General features: G+C 31.5%; 3 protein-coding genes across 3 annotated transcripts; 1 reads left to right on the forward strand and 2 right to left on the reverse strand.

Moving 5' to 3' along the window:
* The first annotated feature begins 1,222 nt into the window (after positions 1-1,222).
* On the forward strand, positions 1,223-3,155 carry LOC124843594 (cytochrome c). The gene is made up of 3 exons (XM_047320378.2): positions 1,223-1,474; positions 2,248-2,381; positions 2,802-3,155. Exons 1-3 carry the CDS (start codon positions 1,363-1,365, stop codon positions 2,892-2,894), a joined length of 339 nt encoding a protein of 112 aa, XP_047176334.1. The 5' UTR covers positions 1,223-1,362; the 3' UTR covers positions 2,895-3,155.
* A 5,042-nt stretch (positions 3,156-8,197) lies between these two features.
* BIR1 (BAK1-interacting receptor-like kinase 1) lies at positions 8,198-11,144 on the reverse strand. Its single transcript, XM_047320359.2, has 3 exons — positions 10,842-11,144; positions 9,592-10,551; positions 8,198-9,385 (listed from the first exon to the last, which is right to left on the reverse strand). Exons 2-3 carry the CDS (start codon positions 10,426-10,428, stop codon positions 8,378-8,380), a joined length of 1,845 nt encoding a protein of 614 aa, XP_047176315.1. The 5' UTR covers positions 10,429-10,551; positions 10,842-11,144; the 3' UTR covers positions 8,198-8,377.
* Positions 11,145-15,247: 4,103 nt separating this feature from the next.
* Positions 15,248-19,805, reverse strand: LOC124843570 (DNA-directed RNA polymerase). Its single transcript, XM_088114614.1, has 7 exons — positions 19,616-19,805; positions 19,393-19,544; positions 19,177-19,286; positions 18,431-18,516; positions 17,675-17,779; positions 17,417-17,594; positions 15,248-15,608 (listed from the first exon to the last, which is right to left on the reverse strand). The coding sequence occupies exons 1-6, from the start codon at positions 19,723-19,725 to the stop codon at positions 17,459-17,461; spliced, it is 699 nt and encodes a 232-aa protein (XP_087970740.1). The 5' UTR covers positions 19,726-19,805; the 3' UTR covers positions 15,248-15,608; positions 17,417-17,458.
* Between the last annotated feature and the right edge of the window lie 144 nt (positions 19,806-19,949).

Raw genomic sequence — 19,949 nt, forward strand, 5'->3', positions numbered from 1 at the left:
ACATATTTTTTGAATTAAAAAACTAATCTTTTATAATTACAAAAATAACCTTTTTACTTTTTAATCCTAATTATTTACTTTAACCCTAAAATCTATCTTTTTACCCCTTCTCACCCACCTCCCTACCCTCTCAGATTCTCACCCAAACTCCATCACATCTGTTTCTCATCTTCCATCTTTCCTCTATATCCATTATTCAAAAATAATATATCAAAAAATATAAATTATATTATTTAAATATCTTCAAAATTAATATAAAAAAACTGTAAAATATAAACTGTATAATCTTTAAACAGATGTTGACATCCGTTGACGGATGCTCACATCCGTTTAATTAAAGATTATACGGTTTATATTTTAGGGTTTTATTACGCACCTTCACACCTCTGAACCTCTCACGCCTCTGAACCAGCACCTTGAAGCATCACCACACTCACGTCTGAAGATGAATTGCTTTCCCCACTTTCAATCTTTAAAAGAGAAGAAGAAGTGAAACATGAGAGACAACCCAAGGGTAGTGGAACGTAAGAGACAACCTGGGAAAAATAATAAAGAGAAAGAGGGAAGAATGATAAAGAGAATGAATGTCCATGTGAGATTTTAAATAATATTAACCCTAAAATTTTAATAAGGGTAAAATAGGAATGGAAAAATAAAGAAAAGGGTAAAAGGGGAATGGGGTGGTGGAGGAAGCAAGTTGTTGTGGTGGTGGAGGGAGTAACACCCTCATTAGATTGCTTGTGATATTTTTGGATTTTACATTCTATACCCTATTAATTTTCTTATTGCACCCTTCAAAGCTTCTGGAAAAAGTGAAATGAGTGTCTTTCAGAAAAATCTTTCAGGAAATTATTTAATACATTTTGGAAAATAAAATCCAAAATAGTAGGGGTGCAGGAAGCAACAGCCAATTCTATTTTATGCAATTTAATTTAAAAATGGCCCAGCCCATCCTAATCTTTTAGCATGTTGAATATGTATTGGATCTATCCGTTTTGACCTAACGGACTTCATTTTAATAACCCGCATAAAAAAACAAAAATCTCATTTAATAATATAAAACTAATTTAAAATAAGAATTAATTAAAAGTTTTTCAAGAAATTTAAAAACTTAGGGATTAATTTAACTGTGATTTATTTTAAGATTTATTTAATTTAGTTTTCAAAAAGCTACTCTTATATTCGAGAATGGGGTTAGGTGGCAAGTGCCAGGTTGTTTCCAACGTGAGGGGTTTTAAAAAGATTTTATGTGACCGCCTTGTGGTGTAGCGTGTGGTGCTATCGTCTCATTTCAGCTTCATTTCGTTTCATTTGCATTTCATTTGACGTTTTCTTTCTGGAAGCTTCGGCACGCAGAGATCCATGGCGTCGTTCGATGAAGCTCCTCCCGGAAACTCCAAGAGCGGCGAGAAGATCTTCAAGACTAAGTGCGCTCAGTGTCACACCGTCGATAAAGGTGCCGGTCACAAACAAGGTATCGTATTAGTTCTTCCCTTTTTGTCTTAATTAGCACTCAGATCTATCGTTCCACTGTTACTTTTTCATCACTTTTTGCATCGCCCTCAACGCTCCATACTCTCAGGATTTGGATTTTATTTTTCATTGTTTAGGTTTCAGAGTTCCTGTGTATTGATATTGACTCAAACATTCTATTGTATGTTTGGCTTTCGGTTGTAAGAGTTTTAAAATACTTTTACGCTCAAAGCAACTTCGTTTTGTTGTTGGAATTTGAAAATTACTCTATTGACTTCAATCCGTGCATAGCCTTATGTGTTAGAAATTCGTTGTTAAATCTGAAGGTTATTTTGATGTGTGATTGGTTTTTGGAATCTTGAAATTGTTTTTTTGAAGTCTGATCTGTCAACCAGTGTCAATTATTTTTATTTTTCTAATTAGGTGGTTTGTTTATTAAAGATTTGACTGGAGAGAAGCAAGAGGCGAATGAATTGGTTATGTTTGAAATTATTGGGAATGCAATAAGAATTTAATTTGTGTACGTTTTGGGTGAAACCTTTTTATAACCGATAAGAAATCATATACTTTGAATATTCTATACAGAAGGTTTCCCTGATCTAATGTTCCTATCTTATCGGAATTATTCTGTTTTACTTTTATTTTGTTATAGGGTATATCGTTTACACACATTTGTTTTAGAGAAAAGGTAGGGAAGGCTTAGAAGTCTCCTCTCCATGAATAATGTCATTATGCAATATTCTGAAGATAAAAATATTTACTTGATCATTTTAGGACCCAATCTGAATGGTTTGTTTGGAAGGCAATCTGGCACAACCGCTGGATATTCCTATTCTACCGCTAACAAAAACATGGCTGTGATTTGGGAGGAAAAGACCTTGTATGATTACTTGCTCAATCCCAAAAAGGTACAGCGTAAATTAATATTTTGATTTCAAATGTACTTCACTAACCTACATAGTTATCACTTCATGCTACTTGTATAACCGTCGTATTGATGTATAAATTTTTTTCTTTGGGGCATTGTGCTGTTAAGTTGGTAATGTTGTAAGGTGACATTGAAAATAATTTTTTCTAATGTAAGAGACGATAGATTAATTAATAATTAATCATTAATTATACAAATGTGAGATTTGCTTATGTAACCTGTATGTGAATCATTTCATGTCACTTTATATATTGTTTTCATCTTGAGATGGTTATCTTATGTAGTCAGGGTATTGTGCTATTAAGTTTTATGATAATAATATTGCAATGCAGGGCAACATTGAGAACTTGTTTCCACCACCATGTTACTGATTTGTGCTTTCATTTATCCCCTTATGCAGTATATTCCAGGGACGAAGATGGTGTTTCCCGGTCTTAAGAAACCTCAGGATCGTGCGGATCTTATTGCTTATCTTAAAGAATCCACTGCATAAGGATTAAACTTTCATACATACAGTTACGCATTGTTCATTCGAAGTTCCGGAGATTTAAATTTTCAGACATTTAATTATGTGGTACAGGAAGTACTGTATCAACAAATAAAGTAGACCTGATTTGTTTGCAATGCTATTTTGTTCATTTTGCATTGCTTTTTAAGAATTTGCAATATATGGGTTAATACCCAATTAATTTAGCAGTTGAAAGTTGAAACATTGTTGCTGATATTTAATTTTCTAGAAGGACAATTTGGTCTACCTTTGTTGCACAAGTGTTTTTTCAAGTCGTATAATTTATGTAGTTTACTTAGCTGAATGAAATGCATACTTTAACTACAATTATCTAGGTCATGATATGCCAAAGGAGAGTGTTGGCCCAATCTTGAGCTGGAGTGGTATAGTGAGAGATTTTGTTCCATTGTCAGTTAGCCCTGGATAAATTTGAGCCGAACAATTCTTGCATTTTATTGTTTAGTTTCAATGATGAAATCGGTCAGTTGGCTTTAGTTTATTTGCTACATGTCTTCTAGTCGTTTTATGGAGCCATTAGTTTATTTGCTACAGGTCATCTGGTCATTTTATGGAGCTATTACTTTATTTGCTACATGTCTTCTAGTCATTTTATGGAGTTGGTTGATGGGTGAATTTAATTTAGGTTAAGTTTTAAGGACTTTATTTAAATGTAAGGATTTTTAATTGAGTTATTATTTTAAATTATTTTGTTCATTTTCGTTTTAATTATTTTGTTAGGTGATTTTTGTAAGATAACGTGATAGTACATGTTACTTGTGTCTTTTAGTCTCTAACTAATAATCACATTGTTTTTATCTGCGAGAGTCTCCAACTTACTAATCACTGTTTTTTCCTCTTCAAGGGGGGTACTTGCTAGTTAGAGGAGATTAAAGGATGACTTGAATAACTAGATGTAGATGGAAATAATGGCTACATCATTTAGTTGATTATAAAATTAAATGGTAGACTATTTACACAAATAAAAGTATTTTTAGTGATCATCTTTTAGTAAGAATGCAGAGAAAGAGAGATAGAAAAGTAGTTGAATATTTTGAAATAATTGAGGAGAGAACTTATTTTCCAACACAATAGGTGATTTTCCTTGAGATTTATTGTCTGTGGATTTTAAAAACAATAGCATCTAAAGATTTGGATGGTTGATTGAGTGCATAGTTCTTGGTAAGATGAGTAATAGATATGTTTTGGATTTGGAGGGGAATGGTTAGAACATTCAGATACTATGCTGGAAGTGACTCAATGGTCACCCAACTCTGTCACCGGGTTGAATTAAGCTGTATTTTTCTAATCGGTCAATGTGAAAATGTTTATATTATATACGCATATGTATTATACCATATTCATATTAAAAATTAAGTAAGTTTGCATGAAAGGATTACATTTATTGGCTTTATTATGATTACTTAAAAGGTATATTATGGTTTGTGGTTGGTTGGTTAATGATGTAATTGGTGAAGGTGTCAAAAGGGTCTTGTTTGTCGGGCTGCTCCTCAGCGTATCAAAATTTGACTTCAGGTAATCCATTAACTTATTTTTAAAATTAAAATTAATATTTACATATTATATCTATTGAATATTATATCTGGTGTGAAAATAATATATGGAAATAATCTTCCTTGTTCTCCGGATCACATCATCGGCATTAACTCGACGAAGAAGTTTTTTGTATTTTTCATTCGATAATCTCATTTTTTTTCTCAACTTTATAATTAAACTTTCTTTCTCTCAAATAATGGTATCAGCTTGAGTTTTAAAGTTCTTAGAACTAAATAATAAGATTTTTGCTCAAGCTGCTGAATTTGGGAGAAAGAAGTTTAATTATAGAATTGAGAAAAAAGTTGAAATTGTCAAACGAGAAACACAGATAACTTCTTAGTCAAGTTAATGTTGATAATGTGATTTGGAGAATAGGGGAGATCATTCCCATATATTGTTTTTATCATATTTAGCCAAGCTAAATTAGAGTCTATTTTAATGATATTTGTGGGTATATTGTCTCATCGATCATTCATTAATGTCTAGTCTCGGTTCGAGATGTATATACCTCGTCATGAAAGAAGTGTGTTGAAAGTTCCACATCGACTGTAAATAAGACTGATTTAGAATATATAAGTGGATTTAATTGTGGGATTGAGTTAAAGCCTGAATATACTTCATAACAATATTATTTGAAAATAATTATAATTTAAATTATTAATGTTTACAAATTATCGTGTATTAGTATAAAATGATATCTTTTAAATTGACGTTTAGGTCAATTTTTATAAATTTTTATTGGCGAATTGAATGGCTATTATTGCGGGGTCACTTAAAATAATGTTGGTTTTTGTTTCCCTTACTTGTATATTTTCTTGTGCACTCTCCATTGAATGACCCAAATAAATAGTTTTATTAAGAATTATTCGGCAAACGGCAAACTTTTAAAAAGTATCATTCGATGATTGTTATTACGTCGGTTTTTTCGACATCCAAGAGAAACTATTTTAGAATGAGTTTAATTAATATTATAAACAATTAATGGAAAACAATGTTTTAAGGGTCAATTGATTTGATTTAAATTAAAAATATTAAGAATGGGCTAGATATGATATAATATATTTATGAATCAATAAAATGAATTTTTTTTATCAAAAATGAACACTGTGGATCTATATAGAAGTGATTTTCACAAAGAAAAAACAATGTATAAAAAGAGTTTATTAGTAAATAGATTCTAAGAAGTGGTCTCACTATTAATGGAGTGGTATTACAAAATTCATGGACAAGATTAAACATAGATAAAGGAGTTATTTATGAAATGAATTGGTGATTTTTAAGATTTTTAAGATTTTTTAATTAGATTTATTTTCTATTCTTATTTTTTCTTTTATTTTTAATTGTTGTGTACAAATAATGAAACGTTCTTATTCCTTTCATTGGATTTCATACATTACCTTTTTCTTTCATTCTTTATAATAATTGAATAATTTTAGATTTTTTTATTCAATTTTCTTTTCTTTAAAAGCTTTTACTAGAAAGAACTTTGAAAGTCTATTTTAATCCGTTTTTGTTTAGGTTTAAATTATTGTATTTGATGTAACATATTATGATCATTGTTCAACTTTTTGTTCTAAATATCATGAGTGAAGTTTATGATGTTCTGTATTTAAAAGATAAAATATTATCTTTAAAATTGATTATATATTTTTTTCAGCAGATTCAATTCTTGTTATGGATTGAATATTTTACTACATTTAACAGAAGATAATTCATTTATATTCAAACATTTTGTAGATAACTAGTCTAACCCTATAAACATTTTTAATTGATTTTTTTTAATCCCTGAAAACACCACTTTTTTTATGGATATTCCTCACAGGTTATTTATTCATGTATCATTTAAGCCACATGTTCATTGAGCATTATGTTTATTATTGATTGTGAGGACCCACCAAAAGTAGAATTAGTCGTTAATCACCCAATTAAGCTTTTAATGATGCAGATAATTAAGGGTATACTGGTCACATTCCTTGAATATATGTTAAACTAAAAGGTTTTTAACGAAAGTCAAGTAATAGTTGCTTGCACCCAATTTTCAGGTCGTTTTCATGCGCCAAAGTGCTTGTTTTGGCTCTAATGTGTCTTTTTCTCGTCTGAAATAGGTATGTAAATATTCAACCTTAGCGAACATTTTTATAGTGAAAGTTGCAAATAAAACATAACAATCGAAACATTTGGATTTATATGCTTTGTTTGGTCATGGAAAATGGTGTGAAATCAAGACCAACATTCACTTTGATTTCTTTTTTTAATTACATGTTATGATTGCCCTTTTAAAATGCTACTATAATTTATTATTCTTATTTCAAAGAAAAGCATAGTGGTTAGTTAGCCTTCTTTTCAAAAGTAGTGTTATGTTAGGAACATTGATGAAATCTACATATGCCCGTTAGGCTCAAATTGGTGCAGTTAATTTGAATCCCTACACGCATAGAATGGTTTGAAGAATCTGTTGAAATTAGAAATTTCTTCTAATTTTGTGCAAATGAGATAAACTTTGCACTGACACGTATTATTTGCAAGTGTGATTAACTTTGTAGCAAGGATACTTTTTATACAAAGTGTTTGTTTATCCACAATGAATTCACTGATGTTTTGAAGACTTTTGCGATAGCTTTAAGCAATGGTGGGGAGTGTACAAGATATGATTCAGATTTGGCTTGTAGAATGCAGCAAAAATTAACCATAACACAGTGAATTTTCTTACGGAAGATTTTTAAAGTTATGGGGAAATTGCTTGGAAGAAAGGAAGAGAAGTTTGGTTAGATACCTGACAGAAACGAATCTGTATAGATACTCTTTTCTTTCTTCTCACTGCAATATCTGCAAATTCTTGATAAAGATTATTTCTTTGTTTTATTTCAATGATTGCCAATTCAAAATTTAGTTGCTTTTAAGGCCTTCTTTTATGTGTTTGTGTGTGTGTGTTTCAAGATTCAACTAATGCTTTTTGATAGGATAAGGAGGAAAGTACAGGAATTTATTTGGACTAGTGAAACTGTGTTAGAACTCCAACAAACTGTTTTCATCTATTTCAATAAATTATTTTGTGAAACTTGTTGTCAAAATAAGCTGTTTAAACAGCTTAATTAATTTCTCATCAATAAGCTCTCATCATGAGACTTTTCGCCATAAATTTAACCATGAAACTCAGTACAATAAGCTAAAAAAGGCTTATTTTTATGTCAATAAGCTTTATGAAACAACTTAAGAAAAACTTAAGAAAGTTATAAAGCATTTTCACAAGCTCAATTCTAAGTGTTTTTCTTCCAAATACTCCCATATGCTGAACCAAGCTGGATAGAATTTTTAGTCTCAAACATACAGCATTTTTTTCTTCTGACTTTACCTCTCACAATAATAACTGATTCCATACACTTTTAATTCTTTACATTTGCAAGCATTGTAGTATCTACGCATCCATGCTTCAACGGGCCAAAACATAATGTGACCAAGAATGTACCTATTGGCCCACGTCCTACACGAAAATCCACTCATGCACATGGGATTGTGGAACAAACAGAAAGGGTATTAAATGCATAATTGGTCAACTATGCACACATAATGCAATCTAAAACGAAATTTAGCATGATGACCCTCTTATGGTTTGGATGCTTAATCCAGATGAGGGCATAGCTAATAATGACAGTAACTCACAACTCAATACATTGAACTCATAAAATACTCAAGGGGAAAGAAAATCTGCCAACATGAGGGGAAGAACAAGGAAATTGAGAAAAATAAGGATTATAACAATTGATGTTTCAACATTGATAGGACACTAGTGGATCTAGACCATAAAACCTATATATATATAACACTAACATTTATTTTAGGGCCACAAGGAAAGAGATACTTACATAATAAAATTGATTGCATAGCCTAGTTATATCTCACATACACATACCTTTTCAGTTATGTCCTTCTCGAGCTACAATAAGTTCTTCTAAGTTCTCAGCGTCACCAGAGTCTACAGGCAGCATTATCTCATCCTCAACTGTGAAATTATAATTCAAGCCAATGGCTCTTAGAAGCTGGTATACTTCAAACATGGTAGGCCTCTCCTTTGGCATTTCTGAAACACAATTGCATGCAACCTTCAGAAATTGGAAAACTTCCTGGTCTACTCCATTCCCAAGTAATGATTCATCAATGACAGCATGGAGTTTTGCATTGCCAGATTGCTGTGAAATCCATTCAACCAAATTTCCCTTGAAAGTTTCAGGAGCTTTAGCCACATGAGTAGGTCTTTCACCTGTCACCAGCTCAAGAAGCACGGTCCCAAAGCTATAAATATCCCCTTTAGGAGTAGCCACCAAAGTTTTTGCATATTCAGGAGCAACATAACCCAAATCCCCAAACTCCCCATTCACAAAAGTACTCAAATGTGTATCAATTGGGTTCATCAATCTAGCAAGACCAAAATCAGAAATTTTGGGCTCAAAATCAGCATCCAACAAGATGCACTTAGAGCTTATGTTTCGATGGAGAATACGGGGATTGCAGCTATGATGAAGCCATGCCAACCCTTTGGCTGCGCCAATTGCAATTTTGAGCCTTACAGCCCAATCCATGGTGCACACGCCTGCCTCAGGATGAAGTTGATCATGGAGGGTACCATTTGGCATATTTTTATAGACCAAAAGCCTCTCCTTTTTAGCCAGACAAAAACCTAAAAGAGGAACCAGGTTACGATGTTTGACAGTCCCTAGTATAGCCATCTCAGACATAAATTCTTTCTCTGAGTGTTGAGATTCCTGCAACCTCTTAACCATGAGTGATGTGCCATCAGGAAGGACAGCTTTGTAAACAGTTCCTGATCTTCCAGACCCAATAATATTGCTATTACTGAAGTTATTAGTTGCCTTCATGAGATCATTCAAGTTCATTTTTGAAATTTCCTTCTCAAACATAGAAACCTGGTGTACAAATTCAGCACAGTTACACATAATACGCAAGAGTTCAAATCACATTAACTTTGGCTGCATAAATTTAAATGGAAATATACAAAAAGAAATCATCATGCGTGATAAACTTTCTATAACTAAGCAATCTTCTAAAACACGGATCAATCCTAGAAATAAAAGGAATTTTCAGCTCCATGTATAATATTGATATAGCTTACCTTTATTGTTTTGGTTCCCTTTAGACTTCTTGCCCACTTGTTTCCTTCAGGGTCCTCTTCCTTCTTCCTATAAGAAATACGGCGCACGTAGAAGAACATTCCAATGCCCAAACCTAATGCTGCAACTGTCACACCACCAACAGCTGCTCCAGCTATAACAGCAGTGTTACTCTTTGCAGAGTTGGCATGGCAAGCATCCAAGGGACCACCACACAGGCCAGAATTATTTGCATAACTTCCTGCATCAGCCACACCTGCTTTAAAGGCTGGAACCGGCCCTGTCAAAAGATTATTGGAAACACTAAAAGCCTTAAGCCGCGGGAGCTGGCTCAAGTTTGAAGGAATTTGACCAGAGAGTTGGTTTTGATCAAGTCTGAGAGTATTAAGATAGGTACAGTTTGAGAGGGAAGCAGGTATTTCCCCGGTAAAATCATTTGAGGATAGATCAATGGTTGTCGCATAGGTAAGAAGTGTGGATATATCTGCTGGAATGGTGTTAGAGAGTCTGTTAAGTGAAAAATCTAATCCTGTCATGCTTGAGCAATTTTTAATGCCGCGTGGAAACTCACCCTTGAGTCCCATGTTTGACAGTTTCAGATTCAAGACCCTGTTCTCATCAGGGTGCCAACACTCAACCCCGGTGAACTTGCATATACTCCCTTCTGTTCTGTTGCTGAAATCCCAGGATTGCAAATACTTGAAAGGGTCCTCAAATGCTGCCTTTACACTTCTCAAGCAGGATATATCACTATCAGTCCCACAAACCATGCCACAGAAAACCAGCAAAAAGAAACTAACAATAACATGAGAACTGAAAACTTGGCTACCCTCAACCATCTTTACCAAAAATCCAAGAACAAGGTATTGAGATAATTCACCAAAATTGGTAACTAATGAAGCTGTAGCGTAAAATTTATACACGCCATAGCACTTGAATCCTCACAAGTGCACATACATGCCCTGAAACACAATAAAACAAACACCATGAACTCAATTCAGCAGTCCACAATTCACACCGACCAAATCAACCAACCCACGAATAGAAAAAAAAAAGAGAGAGGAAAAAAGGGAAACTATTCCCCACCCCCCTTTAAGAACAAAATTCACAGTCTTCGCCAAAACCCACTGAACTTACATAAAAAATACATTTTTAAAAAATCCCTTTTGACACAAATCAACACAAACATAAATAGAAGGAACCCAGATTCAGAAATCACGTGAATTTTGCCCAGGAGCACTGAAATACCCACCTGGGATATTGAACAAGTCAACTCAGAAATAGCAGGGAATAATCACTTTGCCCAAAGGAAAGGGCAAGGCACATGGAACAGAACAAAAGGAAGACTAGACCAAGAATTATGTAGAGAGAGAATCGGTATATAGTGATGATGGGAAAGAAGAGAGTGAGAATGCGTTTCAGGAACTGTGATGAGAACACGAAAGAGAAGATATTCACGAGTCAAACGAATAACACGCTAAGTTTTTTTTTTTGGGGTACAAGTTCAGAGAGGTGTAGACTATTGATGAAGACGAAGACTTAACGAGTTTCTTTCTTTGACTATTTCGCTTTTTGCTGAGAATGAAGGGCAAAAAAATATTCAGTGACAAAACTTTATGATATTTTTTTTCAATTTTATCTAATCAAAAATTGGGAAAATATATCTATAGATTTTATGCATGGTATATATATAAAAAACATAAGGCAAAAATAAAATGAAAGAGACTGCGAATATATAAATATAATAAAATTAATTTTTTATTTTAATGATAAGGTAAACAGGCGTGATAAGTATTCATATTTTGTTTTTAAATAAGATTAAACTTTTAGTACGAAAATGTTGAATTTTATTGATTATTGAATTAATTAAATATGTATTTAGTGGTTTTTAATAATTATCAGAAAGTAATATTAATACGAAATATACAATTAATCTTGAAGAAAATAGGATTATATTAAATCTACAAAATAAAGAATAAAAGTTAAATTACCTCTTTAATAAATACAGGGAGGTGATAATTATTAAAATTGAAATATATATTCAATTATCTTAAATTATTATAATTCAAAAAAAATAAAGTTTTTATATTTAGATTAATTTTTTATTGTAATATTTCAGTGAAGAGACTATTTATTCTAGTAATAAATATGTATGATAACAATTGACGTGTATTAGGATTCAAATATATTTTCATTTCTTCTCATTCTGGACTTATTTTCTTATTAAAATATTTTAAATATTTTTGTATCAATTATTAAAGAATTATTGTTTTGAGTTCTATAAGTGGAACGCGGTTTTGTCTTAAAGAGTATTTTAGATAGTTAATTTCATTAATTAAAATTGAAACGATGATATTTCAAAAATGGAAAAAATTATAAAACAAATATAAAAGTATGTATCATCAGTGTAAGGTCAGTCTGAAAGTAATATTGTTAGCACATTCGTTAAGAAATTATGAGAATATTTTTATTAAAAAAATCATAGGATAGGACATTTTAAGCACTAGGCAAAAATAATAACTCTTAATTCCTTAACTAATACCTTCAAGAAAATTTAGTGATAGTATTGGTTTCCTTAATGTTTAAATATGCTTTTTGTTTTGTAAAATTAATGTTTTTGTTTTAATTTTAATTTTCAAAATTATTATTTATTTAATTCTTATTATTTTTGTAACACCAATGAATTAGATATTGCAAAAACTAGACGTAAAGTTAGGTACGAAATAATTAATTAAAAGCAAAAGAAAAAAAGTGGAATTCAAATTTTTCTTTTACTTTTTTTCAAAAACTTTATGGAACCAATCATTTAAAAAAGTGTTGGAGAGGCGTATCAAACTAGAATACCAAATTTGGCTTATAAGCCAGTTTTTAAAAGCTTTAATCAGAAGCTATTTTCGAAAGTGTTAAATATTTTTTTTTCCTTTATTTTTTACTACTGAAAAATTATTTAATAGCTTAAACTGTCAAACTAACTCATTAAATTATAAATGTAAAAGAATTATTAGCTAAATAATATATAAAAGTAAATAAGAATTAGATATGTTTTAACGATATTATGTATTGTTAAAATATATTTTGAGGATATTTCAATTATATTTTTTATTAACATTAAAATCCTATAATATGTTATGTATACATAAATTATTGTAAGTCTTTCAAAATTGGGTCTTCTTTTTTCTTTTTATTCACAAAATTAAAAATTATGTTTAGTTCTCCTCGTTCATAAATGCTATTTTTAGCTCCTTAATATTGTTGGTGTCATAATGATAGCTAACACGATAAATTTTGGCTACGTTAATCATAAAATAATGACGTATTTTTTTAATTTAATTACTAAAATATATTTCTAATCTTCAGATTTAAGTCAAAATTTATTTTACTCACTTAAATTTTAAAACTAATATATTTAGTCCCTTATAAATGTGCTAGTTGGCCAACATATTTTTTAACAATGTCAACTTTAAAAAAATAAATCATTTCAAAATTGGAAAACATAAAATAATTATTTTTAATTTTGTGAACCAAAAAAATAATTTGCGATAAGGAAAACTAAAAAAGTATGTTTAAATTCTAGAATTTAAAATATCAATTTTACATTAAGGGGTGACAATATTTTTACATTTGGAACTAGTGAGTTAAGATATATTTTTGTTTTTAATTTCTTTTCTTCCAAAAAAAAAAAAATCCTCTTTTGAAAAAATAATAAGTTATTATTGAGCTAAGTTATACTCTTTTAATAATTACAATTTTTGGTGTTTTAGGCAAGAAAAATTTGTAGCTTTTGAAGATGAATCTCCATGTTCAAAAGTATCAATCAAATGTTGAAGTATGAATTTAATGTAATGTAAATATGTATTCATATTCTATATATTTGCATTAATTTTGATTTGACAACTTTTTCTGACTTAAACTTTTTGTTGAAAATTTGGCATTTTTACTTTTTGTAAAGATTGATGATGTCATATCTATCTCTGATTTGAAGTTAAGAGCATTATTTTAGATAATGTTAAATTATCGCTTACCATTGATAGAGAGACGTGTGGGATCGGGAGTTCGACAAGCACAATTTAGGGTTTTTAGTTTGAGTTTGTTTAGAAGAATTTTTCCTAAACCCAATTACATTTATAACAATTTATTAGTCTTATAATTTATAATAAATGTAGGAAAAGTATTTAATAAATGTTTAATTAAGTTTATCCATAGAAAGGAAAAAGGGCATCATAGAACTCTGAGGCACCATGCCAATTTTCAAACCGATTATCTTAACTTACTCAAAAGTTATTTGACTTCTCCATTGTGTTGGGTTTTCACATTATTCCTCACAACGACATGCATTTAGACACAACAAAGCAGTTTCTTCCTCTATATAAAAACCAACTTTCATGTGCACATTTTAAATATTTTACCTTATTTCACACTTTTTTTAGTTCATTCATTCTAAATTACTTTATATTTTAAAATAAAAATATTATTTTGTTTATGTTGGACAGTTATTGAATAAAAAATTAGGTTTTTGTCTACCATTACCAAAAAAAATAAACTTTACTTTTTTTCAAAGTTATAATCTGAATAAAAAAATAACATCTAAATTATACACTTTAATAGCTAAAAATAATTTTTAGATTATGCAGAACGAAAATCAAATAACTTTCATACTGCTCATGCAATCTGAAAATCAAATAATTTTGAAATTATGCTATATGAGATCCGAAAATATTTTAATTTTTTCTTTATCTTTCAGATTACACAATTTAAGAAAAATGAAAATTCTTTTTATATAAAATATGAAAGTGCAAGAAGAAACGTAAAAGATGGTTAGCCCAATAAGGACGAAGACATTAAGACAATAAAAAGCTTAGACATGATTATTTTACAAATCAAATTCAAATATTAACAGGTATTCCACAAACACGTTTTATCTGTCAAATCTAACTTCATAGATTATTACAGTGCTAATTTCATAACCTTTTTAAATCAATATTATTTAAAAATAGTTACATGACCAAATAACCATAGTCAAATCTATGTAGCTGCAGGCTGGTTTTCATTTCAATAAAGAACACGATTCAAAGATACGGAATTGATAATAGTACTACTCATTTAAAAATTATGTATCCCCATTAACATTATTGTACATGTAATCAGTTTTATAATATTCATATTAACAGATTCTTTAGTGATTAATAAGAGAAAACGATTTCATTGTTAGATTACTTTTTAACCAAAGAGAGAGTAAACGGAGACCACTAAAGCAGTAATCGACGATGCTCTCTTCATGACTGAATAAAGAAAACTTCTTCCTCAAAAGGTAAAGCTCACTCAAATAATTGTTCGTAGTATTGTTTAATTTTCATTTCACACGGCAGATGAAAAAAGAGTAGAAACAAGAAAATTGAAAGTTCGCAGTAGGTGGAAGGGAACATTGTTTGGACACGCAAAAATAAAAATAGGAAAAGAAAAAGAAAGTCGTTGATTCAGGACTCGGGACCATAAACTTTCTCATAAATCCTTTGTCTTAAAATACTAATCCATTTCAGAGTTTCCTCGACCACTTATAATTTGTTGGTTTAAAAAAACAATTAGCAATCATATTTGCAGTAGAAGTAAAAGACTATGAAGAATTTGTGCTAGTAGAGAACATGGTAATTTACAAACCAGTAGAAAAAAAGCTTAGGATAATTTCAGCATATAATATTGATGTGATCAAACCAAGAAAAACATTCAACCTTTCTTCCCACGTAATTCATGCCATCCTATCTAATTACGAGACTCGGTGATATACATGGATAGGTCCCACTTCCTATAGGATTCAATTAATAAGCTATGTTACCAATAGAAAAATACTGCAAAACTTCCTTTGACTTCTTAATCATACAGTAAATTATCATCAGAATCTTCAAAAATTATGACCTAAATGAAACAAGTGCACCTATGTCCAAGGAAACTTCGGGAATCCTTTCAGAAGTCTAAATGCTGAAGCATCCCAATGTAATTAAGACGCCAATTTGCGTTACCAGTCCTGAAAAAAAGAATGAAACACATTTCACATCAGATGATAGGTCCAAACACTTGCATTCATACATTTAGCTATTGTGCAATGCCAATCACACGAGTATAGTCACTGAGAAGAAAGTAGATATTAGATAAAGTTGCACAAACATAAACACGGGAAATCTAAAGTCATCTATTGAGTGAAATATTAGATATTAGATATTTATACAAAATTATAAAACCTTGTTCCCAAGCTATGATTCAGATGCAGCCAACACTAACGTAAAAAATACTGAGCTGAAACTCCACAAACCAATGTTTCAATAGGTCAACGCAAATGGAACAACAAAGCGGTGTTCTAAAATGAACAAAGTAGAGAACTGCTAAGGAAAGCGCAACATCCTCGTGTGGCATAAATTATATTTAACATTGAATTATTTTACTAAGGCTAAAAAAATATTCAATGTTACAACATTAAAGCAGACATACGGAGAAACATAGTTTACATTTCCAATAAAATGACAAATGATCTCCTTTAGGCCTCAAGAGAACAAAAATAAAAACATAAATCAATCTGAAACACTAAAAATATAATATATAAAGGAAAATTGTCGTATCCTCCCCTAAGACAAATTTCAAGTTCATTTAAGGAATTCAATATTTGATTTTCCCTTTACTTTTCTCTTTATACACTTCCAAAGTAGGGAAATGCAATATGTCATCCCTGCACTATATCTTCCCTTGATCTGTTTATTTTCATGTATTTAAGTATTAAGAGAAGAGATTTGAAAGTGACTCATCAATACCTTATATCCGATCTCTTATTCAGACTGAGTTGATAAAAATATGCAAACTATTTTTTTGCATTAGATGACTGGAATTTTGTATGTAAGCTTTAAATTGATTCAAGCATGTTAGCTTTAAGAGTTTGAAGTCATTTTTTAAAAAAATTCTCCATGGAAAAAAACACAGTAAATGACATTTTTCTAGGAAAAATTAAAGGCTTTGGTAAAAGTAAAGATGTTTGCTGCCCTTGGGTACAGTTGGTTGGAGCCGGATGCTCGCAACTTCAATGGTGTCACTACAGCCTTATAATTTGCTGAGATCAAATATAAATTTTAGCTTCTCTTTCGTTATCTTCCAGAATGTTTGCTATTTCAGACGTTAAAAGAATGGGCAGCTTTCCAAAGGAGGTGAGAAGTGTAATGTGTCATAATGAGCACACTGGAGTCTGGCATTTGTTCAACATAACATGGCTCTCTACTTTTAAGTATAGCCGTACTACAAAATAAAAACTTAAATAGTACAAAACTTAATGCAGGAACACGTTCATCAGAACATAAACCATAAAATTAAAGGTGTCAGAATGAATTGCAATCATTGAGTTAACCAAGCTCAGCATGGGTTTGAACTACGTTGAGAGTTGGAAAATTGAAGAGTTTTAAATTACGGATCAAAATTAACTCGCCTCATTTAACATGAGTCAAACAGGTTTGAGCCAGGTTACAAGTGGGTTGACCTGTTTTCATGATAAAAAATAATTACAATTTCAAAGTATTAGAACTCTTAATATTGGTTAGCTATTTAAATATTCAATGTTATTATACACAGACATATATACATAGAAGACAATTAATAAAAAAACATCATTTTCATATTCTTTTAAATTCAGTGAGTCAACCCACGCGAGTGAGTAGGGCTGAGCAAGCCCATCTTTAGCTCACCTGTGGAGACCTCACCCATGTAAACTAAATTGACTCACTTTGACATCTCACATAAAATTTCTTGGCATTAGACACTTAATATATAATCCACAATTAAAAAATGAAAATTTACCTGTGGATAAAATGCACTCAACATAAGATTCCAATTCTACATTCAAGATTCCTCCAAGTATTTTTGCCTTTTTGCACTTGTTCTCTTTTCGACAATGTCCAAGGTTGACAGTTCCCCGTCCACAGCATCTTGTTCAAGCATTATTCGTTCTGGCTGAATTCTTTTCTTCTTTTCACTCCTGCATATTTTTAAGACAGCTATGAAAGTATAATCTTAAAGTATTGTTTTGACTGGACAAATACATTATAAAAGAAAAACCTGTCAGCATGGGAAACAACTTCTAAGTTCTTGTCCAACCAATGAATGCTGCCTGTGTGATCAGGAATTAGAGATCCATAAACATGAAGTATTTCTTCATCAAAACTGCAAAAGGATAAATCATTGAAATTTATCATGTGATGAAATGTTCAACTCACAGTTATTACCATCAATTCATACAAATTTCATCATCAGGAGGTTATCAGTATCTGGTCTCTAACAAATTTCATTACTGTGAACAAAAATCTTCACAGTACTCCTATTATCTGCACTACTGTAGAAACAACCAAATACGGAATACATGTGCCTAAAAACAATAGCAAAGACTTAACATGGAACAATTATATGATACCCACTGCATATGCATAAGATGCTATCAATGCCCACTTTAATCCATTCAACAAAAACAAAAACCAAAATACATAATCTCATACAATGAATATGTCAAAACTGTGGAGTTTCTGATAAATTCAGATACAGTAAATCATACAATTATAAACAGTCGTGCAAACTTATGACTATTACCTAATTACTACCTATATAAGTCTGCAAATATGATGTTTCTTCATTGCAGTAAACCCCAACCAAGCGAGAGACACGTTCCGGCACAGTTTGGCATGTCTTCATTGTATCAACTAGGATAGGTAATACTATTTATTGATACAAATGTTCACTAAGATTTGAAATCACACTCAATTCCAAAGAATATACGTTCTACACAATTAGTCTTAACCAGGCAAATTAACAGTATGTCACCTCTTGACTAAAAACCGTATCATGGTCCCGACCTTTATCACATGTCGCTTGTTAGACCTGCTTGCGTACACCTCATGCCCTTTTTTCTACAAAGAGGAAGAGGAATCACATAAACCGTATCAGCACCATTGATTAATCACTAAAACAAATAGAACTAATAAATTCATCATTGCCACAATAAAGAATGTCCGGATTCAATTTTCAAAATTACACATTCCAATAGTCCAGCGTCAAATTTGAACGAAACACACAAAAAGGTAGTTATTCTAGCTTCACTTGATCCACATCAATGATGAATAAAACTTTAATTACGTAGTATGTTCCTGAACCACTGTTATCTTTGCGTTTTAGTCCCGAAACCTAAAACTACTTGTTTCGGTCCCTGTCATCCACAACCATAGGGACAAAATATGTGTGTAAAGACTACAATGAATTAAAAAATGTGCATTCAGAGACTACTGCCAGTAGCTTTTGTGTATATAGAGAGACTAAATAATAAAGATAGTGTGAGTACGGAAGGTAGATGAATAATTAAACATTGAATTAACATGCACCCAAACACACATTTAATTGATCGCTAAACCATATCAACACACCTCTAATTGATTAATCACTAAACCACATCAGAAACACTAAATAATCCTTCATTAATCTACAATATCCGAACCACACAAACCATATCAGCAAGAGTGATCAGATAATTAATCACTCAAACAAGTTGAAACCAAGAACCAAACCAGACTCACCATTTTCCACACAAACTCTTCCCTGATGTCTTTCTCTGCTATAACCGCAGCGGAAAAGCCAAGCACAACAACGTGAATGGAATCCTCCGTAAGCTTAACCACCTTCCCTTCTGAAACCAACAAAACAAATCCTACCAGTTCACGCGAGGCATTGATTTTTCATTAATTTATTCCTTAAATTTAAAAAAAAAAAGATGGTAGAAAAGAAAAAAATACCTAAAAGCGTGTTTGGCTTGGGAGAAAAGAGCAAAAAATTGACCTTGAGTTTGACGCCGAAGTAAGGGTGAACGCCGGAGAGGATCTTAGCGCATGTGTCGAGCGAGTTGACATCGTAAGCCAGAACGACGCCGTCGACGATTTCGCTAAACCTGAAATAGGAGAAGTTAAAGACAAAACGACGACAAGGATTGTGACGTTTTGTTTGGGTTTGGAAGCGTACGTGAAAAGCAAGGAGCTGAGTTCACGGAGAACAGCTTGGGAAACCTGATTGCTCTTTGAAGGGTGAATGTATACAGTTAAATTCGCTTTCGAGACCTTCAAGCCTTCCATTGACAATTGTGCTCCACGCGCCACCCAGCTCGGGTGATGAAGCGACACAGCTGTTTGGCTAGGAAGAGAGTGAGGGGGAAGAAGAAACCACAGAATTAGGTTTATACACTTTTTAGTACCCAAAATACCCTCTACCACTAAACTACAACAATACAAGAGGAAAAATAGAATAAAATATAAATATTTGAAAAACTAGGAAAAATCATTGTTTTCGTCTTATTTTC

The sequence above is a fragment of the Vigna umbellata genome, chromosome 4 (assembly GCF_029865625.1).
Source record: "Vigna umbellata cultivar VRB3 chromosome 4, Vumbellata_1.0, whole genome shotgun sequence".
NCBI lineage: Eukaryota > Viridiplantae > Streptophyta > Magnoliopsida > Fabales > Fabaceae > Vigna > Vigna umbellata.